The sequence below is a fragment of the Wasmannia auropunctata genome, unplaced genomic scaffold (assembly GCF_000956235.1).
Source record: "Wasmannia auropunctata unplaced genomic scaffold, wasmannia.A_1.0 LD333505.1, whole genome shotgun sequence".
NCBI classification, from domain to species: Eukaryota; Metazoa; Arthropoda; class Insecta; order Hymenoptera; family Formicidae; genus Wasmannia; species Wasmannia auropunctata.
In genome coordinates, this window is record NW_012029385.1 from 114,763 (window position 1) to 124,614 (window position 9,852).

At 39.4% G+C, this 9,852-nt stretch overlaps 2 protein-coding genes across 4 annotated transcripts; one reads left to right on the forward strand and one right to left on the reverse strand.

The window, feature by feature from the left end:
* The first annotated feature begins 41 nt into the window (after positions 1–41).
* LOC105459860 (zinc finger protein 808-like) lies at positions 42–3,010 on the forward strand. Of its 3 annotated transcripts, none has more exons than XM_011706193.1 (4): positions 42–387; positions 468–641; positions 747–872; positions 1,285–3,010. In XM_011706193.1, exons 2-4 carry the CDS (start codon positions 489–491, stop codon positions 2,914–2,916), a joined length of 1,911 nt encoding a protein of 636 aa, XP_011704495.1. In that variant the 5' UTR covers positions 42–387; positions 468–488; the 3' UTR covers positions 2,917–3,010. The 3 variants fall into 3 exon arrangements, with proteins under 3 accessions (XP_011704495.1, XP_011704496.1, XP_011704494.1); XM_011706194.1 differs by having other exon boundaries at positions 499–641; XM_011706192.1 differs by having other exon boundaries at positions 42–641.
* A 117-nt stretch (positions 3,011–3,127) lies between these two features.
* On the reverse strand, positions 3,128–9,756 carry LOC105459867. The gene is made up of 11 exons (XM_011706204.1): positions 9,478–9,756; positions 8,641–8,898; positions 8,049–8,356; positions 7,308–7,638; positions 6,639–7,227; positions 5,463–5,591; positions 5,009–5,404; positions 4,544–4,848; positions 4,185–4,385; positions 3,645–3,870; positions 3,128–3,358 (listed from the first exon to the last, which is right to left on the reverse strand). The coding sequence occupies exons 2-11, from the start codon at positions 8,707–8,709 to the stop codon at positions 3,192–3,194; spliced, it is 2,721 nt and encodes a 906-aa protein (XP_011704506.1). The 5' UTR covers positions 8,710–8,898; positions 9,478–9,756; the 3' UTR covers positions 3,128–3,191.
* Between the last annotated feature and the right edge of the window lie 96 nt (positions 9,757–9,852).

Genomic DNA, 9,852 nt, shown 5'->3' on the forward strand with positions numbered 1-9,852 from the left:
TATAATAAAATATTGTATTAAACAATATGCAGTACAGGTACAGTGATGATACGCTGTACTGCTTGTATCATAATATCATGTATACTTTTTGTACTGTTACCGTACAGTTACGCCGTACGCCGCCATCTCGTGGCAGTATAATACCAGTACGATAGTAGTATTTTGTGCGGTATCGCACGCTTGGTTATCTGGGATCAGCTGTGAGACAATGAGACGTTTCGCGCGGCGACAGTGGCGATCTCTCGTGCGGAGTGGACGAAACACGACGAAATGAAATTTGACAGCCGCATGGACGACACGAAACGTCAAAACAGAAACGACGAGAGAGATCCAAGGAACAACAAGAACATGACTTGTGAGACGAACGAGTGAGACACACGACCAGAGGTAATACGTCAAAAGAATTGGGTCGACAAGATACCTGCTCTCTGTAAAAAAAAAAACCGAGACTGGGCCGATATATTTAGGTTTATCAAAACGGCGGAGAGATGTTTATAGTCACGAAAGAGATCGACAGCGAGAACATCAGCAAATTGTGTCGCACCTGCCTACGGGAAGACGGCGACAAGATGGTATGCCTGTTCGTGGGACCGGCCGGCTCCTCGCTCGCCGCTAAATTACGATCTCTCTCCTGTCTGGAAGTAAGCGCAAACAGCATGCATTTACTTATCTCACCGTTCAAATGTAAATGTTTGGCGGAGGATTAAAGCTTGCGTGTGTCTCTCACGCGTGGGTGTTGCTCGTAGGTCTGGCAGGGAGACGGCTTGCCCGAAAAGATGTGCGACCGTTGCGTCACCAGAGCGGAGTCGGCCCTTTTGTACCGGGAGCAATGCCGCGCCGCTGACCGGGCCTTGAGGCAAGCGGCGTTGAAGGTAGAGGAATTTTTGAGGTACCCACTCATACGCGCGTCATTTGAGAAATAGCTAGATTAAGTATAATCAAGGCACAAATAACCGGTCCATGCACGTCGATTCGATATCTATAGACCGATTGAATCAATGTTTAGAAACGTCGAATCGAGGTCTATGGACCGATCATTTCTGCCTGGGTAAGTGACTTCTGGCACTGTCGCGTTTGACGCGTTTACAGTTGAATTTATCTGTCATCGCATTTGTCGTCAGTGTTCATAAATTCATCGCCCCGAGGACCAAAAATTGCAACTGTTTCCGATAAAAAAAGATTGCTATAAATTATGACGCGTCTATGAGTAGGTACCTTTACGCTTTCACTGCGACATATATATGTATGTTTATAACGCTACAATCAAGATATGTTCGAACACAGGTATCTCGATTGACGTCGTACGCCACCGTTTCCGGCTGCAAGCTTTATCAGAATCAGCAGAGTCAAGGATTCATGCCCGTGCAAAATTCTCACAAGACACTGAAATGCGTGGAATGCGGCGCGGTGTTCATGAATTACCAGGAGCTCTGCGCCCACAACCGGCTGCACTTGCCGTTTATTCAGGACAACATACCCATGCAACATATGCACATCGTGGAATCTCAGAATCCGTATCTTAATTTCGCTCATGTCGGCTCGAACTTTGCCAACGACAATATTCCAAGTACGCAATTATCTCCGTTGGTCAGACCGAATGTGATGCACACCATGTCGCTGACGAACGAGGAGAGCTCGAGTCGAGCTGCCTGTGCCTTACACTGTTCCTTGTGCAATCACACTTTTACCAATAGAAGACAGTTAATAAGTCACAATATTACGCACAGTACGGAGAGCGTCGATATGTCGTGCGACAATGAGAACATAGAGATTTGCGAGAATTCCAGCAATATCCCGCAAAACTTGAGCTACGAGAGGTCAATTCATTCCGTCGACAATCCTATCCAGAACTTGTCGTACCACAGATCCACCGTGGACGACGCCGACGGGATGCAGAATATAAACTTCCCGGAAAATATCGATCTCGACGGAGTCCAGGAGAGCAGCTCGGAACGCATGCAAAATGTCGCGATGCATCCCGAGAACGACGTGTCGACGATCGCCGAGAACTTGAGATTCATAAAATCGCCCGGGAAAGACCGGCAACTCGCGATCGAGTATCACGGGTGTCCAAGCGACGACAGTTACAAGCAGCCTCTCGACATAAAAACCACGGAGGAGGATGTACACGTTAAGAAGCATCAGTGCGAGATATGCTCGAGGCAATTTTCGCAAAAGTCCAAATTATTTGCTCATCAGCTGTCTCACTCCGGCCAGCAGCCGTTTAAATGTCCAAGCTGCGGCAAAGGTTACGCATCGAAGAGCAAGCTCAGCGCCCATATGAGATTGCACACCAAGACCAACGTACATCAGTGTAAAGTGTGCGATAAAATATTTTCATATCCGTCGTACTTGGAGGAGCATGTAAAGGTCCACAATAAGAGCGATAACACAACGCAGAGCAAAGACTACGAATGCACGACGTGTAACAAACGTTTTCGGCTTTTGAAAAATTTGAAAGCTCACGAGAGACTTCACACCGGAAGGGGCTTGGTGCAATGCGAAATTTGCGACAAGAAATTCAGTCATAATTACAATCTAAAGATGCACCTGCGAACGCACAAAACGTCGAGAGTGCACAAATGCGAGTATTGCGACAAGCGCTTCGTGCAGAAGGGCAATCTGGTCGAGCATCTGCGAATTCACACGAAAGTGAAGCCTTTCGCGTGTAAATTGTGCGGCAAGAGATTCGCGCAATCGAGTCACCTTAAAAGCCACGAAGCCTCGCACGGCACGCTGCGGCAACACCAATGCCGATTGTGCGGAAAGAGATTCAAGCTGGCCAATCATTTGAAACGGCATTTAAATTTACATACCGGTACAAAGACTTATAAGTGCAATCAGTGTAATCAAATGTTTTCGCAGTCTTTTAGTCTGACGAGACATTTAAAGAAGCACAACGAATCGCATATATAATTTATATATGATGAATTGATATATTAAGATAATTTATGTACATATAGACGTATGTATGAATGGACATTGCAATACATGTTTTATAATTGTAAAATTTTCTTTCGCACGTGATTATAATTAACTGTTTTTTTTTCTCTTATAACAACTTCTTCAAGAAATCTATGAATTTCAGAATTAAGATTTTAAACACTCTTTTTGAAGTGGAATAATATACGATAACGAAAAGTAATCTATTTCGCAAATAATATGCTTACAATCGTGGTGAAATATTAAATTTATTTGTAACTTTTGAGGACCGTAATGAGAATGTTTATTCCTTCTCGTAATTGTTCTTCCGTGATTGTTAACGGAGGCGATATTCTAATGATTTGACCATGTGCGGGTCTCGATAATAATCCAGCGTCTCTCAGCTTTAGACAGATGTCCCAACCCTCAGCGAATTCTGTAAGTAAAAAGCACATTGAATGTATCATAATAAAATTCAATATTTCTTGTTAAATAACGTTATTCGACATACGGTCCTTTTGTCTATTATATTACAATACATTTGCCGCGCACAATTATTATGAGTAAATATATGAGATAAAGTCACACTTTGCGAGATAATGATTTTAATTTTACGTGCATCAACAAGTATTTTATCTTCGTATCGCGCAATAAGTTTTCAATTTGTTGACAATTTATCAGCGATACAGCTGAATCAGTGATTTGTTCTTGACTGTTGATACCTTTGTTTATCACTAGACCGGCCAGAAGACCACGTCCACGGAATTCCGTCGCGATGTCCTTTGGCAGCTTATCCAGTTCTTCTTTCAGAATTTTTCCGAGTCTCCTCGCGTTCTCCGCTAGATTCTCCTCCTCTAGAATTTTAACCGCCTCCAAAGCGACTCTATTCCCAAGCGGACTCCCACCGAAGGTGCTCCCATGCGAGCCCGTTTCCAAACAGAGCATTATCTGGAAAGAGATGATCAGCCTGGATTAAAGATCCTTATCGTGTCACACGAGTGATTAATATCAATTTCTTTTGAGCTACGTAACGGCAGATATCTCGTTATCGCGTAAGTGAAACTTCAATTAATAATTCAAGGAATTCAGAAGAACTTTCGAATTTAATGATAATGGTTATTAAAATATTTTACATTTTATAAAGTCTTGTAAATAGTATATTATAAATAACACATATTAAATAGTACTTATTAAATTAAGGAACGCTCGGAATAGCCGTTATTGAATTATTTTAATAATTGCAATGAAACTTTTTGGGATACCTGATCATCCGCCAGGACACCAGAAACTGGATACATCCCACCGGAGAGCGCTTTTCCCAAAATAAGTATATCCGGTCTATAGCCTTCGTGATCAATTGCCAAACGCGTGCCAGTTCTGCAAAGACCAGTCTGCACTTCATCGGCGATCCACAGAACGTTGTATTTCGTGCACAATTCTCTTACACGTTTCAGATAACCATCCTAAACAGAGTAAAATAAAAGAAATGTATATTGTTGACAAAAAGATAATATTAATACTCAAGTATCAACGGGGGAAGGAAGAATACTCTGCGCGATCTTCTACAATAAGAAAACAGCGTTTATGCACAATATTATAATCTATTTTCGTATTAACTTACAGTCGGCACAACAACGCCAGCTTCTCCCTGAATGGGTTCCATCATGAACGCGCAGATATTCGGATTCTCTTGAAACTTTTGTTCCAGAGCGACCGCATCGTTATATGGCACCTTCTCGAAAAGAGGCACATAAGGACCGAAATCCGTATAGCAATTTGGATCTGTCGAAGCCGATAAGGCCGCTAATGAACGGCCCCAGAAGTTTCCCTTGGCGAACACAATGGTACCCTTACCACTCGGCACTTTTTTAACTCTATATCCCCAGCGTCTGGCCAATTTTATGGCCGTGTCACCTCCTTCGACACCTACAATATTATAAAAAAAGAATGAATAATGCTCCAACTCTTCTGTCTTTTACAATAAAGAAACTTGTACTTATCGCAAGTAATATTAAAATCTGATAATTGTCGGGATACCAAAGCTAATTGTTTTCGAAAGTAAAATTCTTTTTCAAAGCAAATTCACCTGTGTTCATAGGTAAAAATCGATCCCATCCCAGGAGTTTTGTCAGATACTCTCCCAATTCGCCGTGAGGTTCCGAGTAGAAGGCTCTTGACGTATGCGCCAGCTTTCCAGCCTGATCTCTCATTACTTTCACCAGACGCGGGTGGCAGTGGCCCTGGTTGACAGTCGAGAATCCTGCCAGGAAATCAAGGTAGCGCTTTCCATTTATGTCCCATAGATAGACTCCTTCCCCGCGAGAAAGAACAACTGGCAGCGGTTTGAAATGTATACCGCCGTACTTGTTGTCACGATCGATCACTTGCTGGGAACTCAGGAATCTTCTCTTGTCCGATTCTCTTACGATGCTGAAGAATCTCTGTCTTACAGATTGCATGGCCATATTTTTCTCCTCACTCTGCAATACAGTTGAAATGCTGCAATGTTGCTAGAATTGTATAACTGGCATTTACGAACCTTTTTTTTTTTAAACACAAGTAAGAGCGCAGGACGTCAGAAAGTAGGCATCTGATGACAATTCTAGCAATCTTGCTTTTATATATCAAAGTGAAAGAAGATATGACAAAAGATACGACGGATACGATGACTTATTTACTGAAATCGTGTTTGTACACGAGCATTGCGACAGAGGGATTTAGAATAAATACCCTACAGACGGAACCGTATCTGATAAAAAGTACTAATAAATAAAGGCGCCAGTATGCCCAAGTAAACGAGCCACGATTGTAAACAATACAATCCATCCAAGTCATTTTTATATTAATAGAATATCGATGAACAAAAGAAAATTAATTCTTTTGCACTCGACTTGTAATTAAACTCTTTCATTGCTATACTTTTCAGATTTTTAAACTTTATTAAGAATTTGACAGTGATCATACTTAATATATTTTAATAAAATTTCAAACGACAAACCAAAGTCTATTAAAATGTTTAATCTGTATAATTTTACGACGTAACACCAGTTAATCGAAATGAAATATAATGAATTATTACTTGGAAATACTGGTTGCAAGTTACACGTGTTTTTTAACACATATTATCTCCCGCGTTATTGCACTAGGATTATTATTTGCGTAGAGAATATTATCGTACAAAGCTATTAATAACCCGAAATGAACTCGTTTGCTACGTTAATTATACATTTTTGGTGAGATAATAATACGACTACATACAAAAGTGGCTTATTCGGGATTTCCTTGCGGAATAGAACATCGTCGTGAGCGATGATAATTGTATTTGTTGCAGCATTCGACTGTTTTATAAATAATATCCATAAATTTGATATACGTTAATGCACTCGTGACCGATTCAACCTCTTGCAGTATGTCATTTGATAAAATTTCGATCTATCAAGTGACGAACTTTTTTGAAAGCGTATACGCGATATGGATTAACTCTGCTTAATGAATATTGTCAAGATAAAAATCGCAATCGGATACTGCACATTTAAAAAAAATAAAATTATATATATACGTATATTGGATAACTTAGGAAAATTACATGGGCATAGAGTATCAATCATTGTTTGTGTGCGTGCATTTTTATAACATAATCGTTATTAACATTTTTGTTCGAAAAATGTAATACAGTATACACTTATACTATTGTAAAGATAAAATACATGTCCGTTACTTGTACGTGAGAATAGTTTTAGAAATTATATCCACGCACTCGCGTAACTGTTCCTCCGTGAGGACTAACGGCGGTGCCAGACGAATGATGTGTCCATGCGTCGGTTTCGCCAAGAGCCCGCGTTCCTTCATTTTCAAGCAAATATCCATGGCGTTTATCTTTTCATTAATAACAATGGCGTTCAAGAGGCCCTTCCCCCTCACCAAAGTGACTATCTCTTTCGGCAGGTTGCCAAGCTCGTTTCTCAACACGTGACCGAGCCTCTCCGCATTTTCGGCAAGTTTCTCCTCCTCCAGAACGCGAAGCGCTTCGAGAGCGATCTTGCATCCCAGTGGATTACCACCGTAAGTGGACCCGTGCTCGCCGGGCTTGATTGTGAGCATAACGGGATCGTTCGCTAATACGCCGGAAATGGGATAGAATCCTCCGGACAGGGCTTTACCGAGTATCAGGATATCCGGCGTCACGTTTTCGTAATCCACCGCGAGCCGCTTCCCCGTTCTCGCCAGGCCGGTCTGCACCTCGTCCGCGATCCACAAAACATTGTTTTTCGTGCAGAGCTCTCGAACTCCTTTCAGATATCCGTCCTTTTCCAAGAAACGAAGACAATTATTAAAAATCGAAGGTGCCTTATTTTTTTTGCGAACGTCCGCGCGCGAGAGCTTACCTTAGGAACTACAACGCCAGCTTCACCTTGGATAGGCTCCACCATGAAGGCGCAGACATTTGGATCGGCGAGAGCCCGTTCGAGCGCCGGGAGATCGTCGTAGGGTATGATCTCGAAGCCCGGCATAAACGGCCCGAAACCGCCGTAGCTGCTGGGATCGGTACTCGCGGAGACGGCGCTCATAGTTCTTCCCCAGAAGTTGCCCTCCGCAAACACTATCTTTGCTCGGTTCTGCGGTATGCCCTTGCACGAGTATCCCCATCTGCGCGCCAATTTGCATGCCGTCTCACCACCTTCCACACCCGTGTTCATCGGCAACCATTTGTCATAGCTGAAGGGATGGATATTTTTTTAAATATGAATGAATTCGATATGCAGCATCTACGAAATTGTTTTGCCGCTTGAAAATATGTGATTCAATTACGATACAAGCAAAATATTAAACGAATTGTTATCTTCATTGGCTAGAATTACAGTTATTAGATTGTAATTGTAACCGAATTTAAAGATTAAAATATTATTTTAATCCAGATCTTTGTTTAAGATCCAATTTTTCTGATATCATATTCTAATTCGTATAACTTCTGGTATATTAAATAACTAGATTTCCGAAATAATATTACACCGTATATATACATTTATCATTTACTTTCGTAATGATCTCTTATACTTTAGATCTCGTTGCGTCAATATCAATATCTTATCGATATGAACCTGCGACTTAAAAATAACACTTTGTACCTGAAAAGTTTCGTGATATATTCCTCGAATTCACCCAAAACATCAGAATAAAATGCTCTGGATGTTAGAGTTAAAGTCTTCGCTTGGTCGATCATCGCTTTGTAGATTCTGGGATGACAGTGGCCTTGATTAACTGCCGAATATGCGCTTAGAAAATCAAAGTATCGTTTTCCCTCGACGTCCCACATAAAGACACCCTGAGCTTTGCACACAGCCACGGGGAGTGGATGATAATTATGAGCACCATATTTAGATTCACGATCGAACACTTGTTGAGATGTAAGTGTTCTATAGCACTGTGGAATGCGCTAAAAAAGAAAAAAGATGTCAATTAATCCTGACTGTATTTAAAGTGCTGACAAATAATCTCTTTCAAATATTTTAATAATAAAAAGTTGAATAGATGAATAGAGTATTTCCAATTTATGTACATATTACATGTAATTGTAAAATTATGATCAAACCATAAAGTTAGCATTAGTTAATTATATTAGATCGAACGGACGAAGATTCGTTCCGTTTTTTTTTGTTCATAATGCTTAATCTCTTAACAAAAAAAATAGAACGAATTTTCCATTCAACACAATATTACCTGAGAACGAGACGACAATAACGTTCTTGCCGATCTTTTGATTAGCAACATCCTCTTTAATGATTCCATCGTATAAATTGTTACTTTCTTATTAAGACGGCGGTAAACTGATACTACGGCCGAGAAACTTGATATTAGAATTCTTCGAAGCGTGAACTAAGTGGCCTACTGCAAATTGAAACACAGCCTTCGCGACAGCTGTTAGTTTTCCAATTATAATAAAGTGAAAGTTTGTTGGAGCACAGCTGTCACATTCATCTGAAATATTAATTTCATTATTTGCTCGAGATTCGCGTACAAAAGTGTGTATTGCTTTATCAGTGGTCAATGATAATTTTTATCAAATTTTAAAAATTAAGAATTAATTTTAAAATTAATTCATGCACAATATAATCGTGTCATATAAATTAACAATTATATAAATATTACATGCAATTTAAAATCAAATATCTTTAGATTTTAATACATTAAATTAATTATTTATTCACTTTTCCATAGTCTGTTAATTCGTTAAGGGCGACACTAATACAAAAAATTTTAATTAAATTACATTTGTTTTTATTTTTGAAAAAATTTCCAGTTTACATGTAAATTGTTAAAATGAGTAATAATGTATTGATTGAAAATTTTATATTAAAAGCTTAAAAAAAACGTTATTTGTCACTAAAATTATTTTTTATTCGCAATAAAATTTTCCTTCTCGAATTATAATAAAAGTTTTTCTTATAATAAGTTTATAAAGAAATTTTCTTTTAAAATATTATAAAGAAAATTCTTTATAATATTTATAATAAAATTGTACATTAATAAAATGTATAAATTCTGTTATATTCTTACATAGGCTGCAACTCCGTCAGCATATTCTCAGTACTTAGAGTTAATCGAACGACTAGTCAGACTGGCGAACGATTGGATTCTGTCTAGTTCATGTGTTATTTATCTCAATCGTACAACGAGTCGAAGGATACCGTCACTACATGCCTCTTACGCTACACACATACACACAACACAATTCTTATTGCTTGCCCCCCCAATCCGGCTGTCCTTGTCGCACGTATTATCGCTGATAATAACAGTAATAACACTCTCATATCTACGTGTACAAACGGCTAAATAGAAGCATACGGAAGACTTTATGAATTTACATAGGCAAAATAAGGATAAATAATTTTTGTAATTTAAAAATGACTTTTTGAATATAAATATCAATGA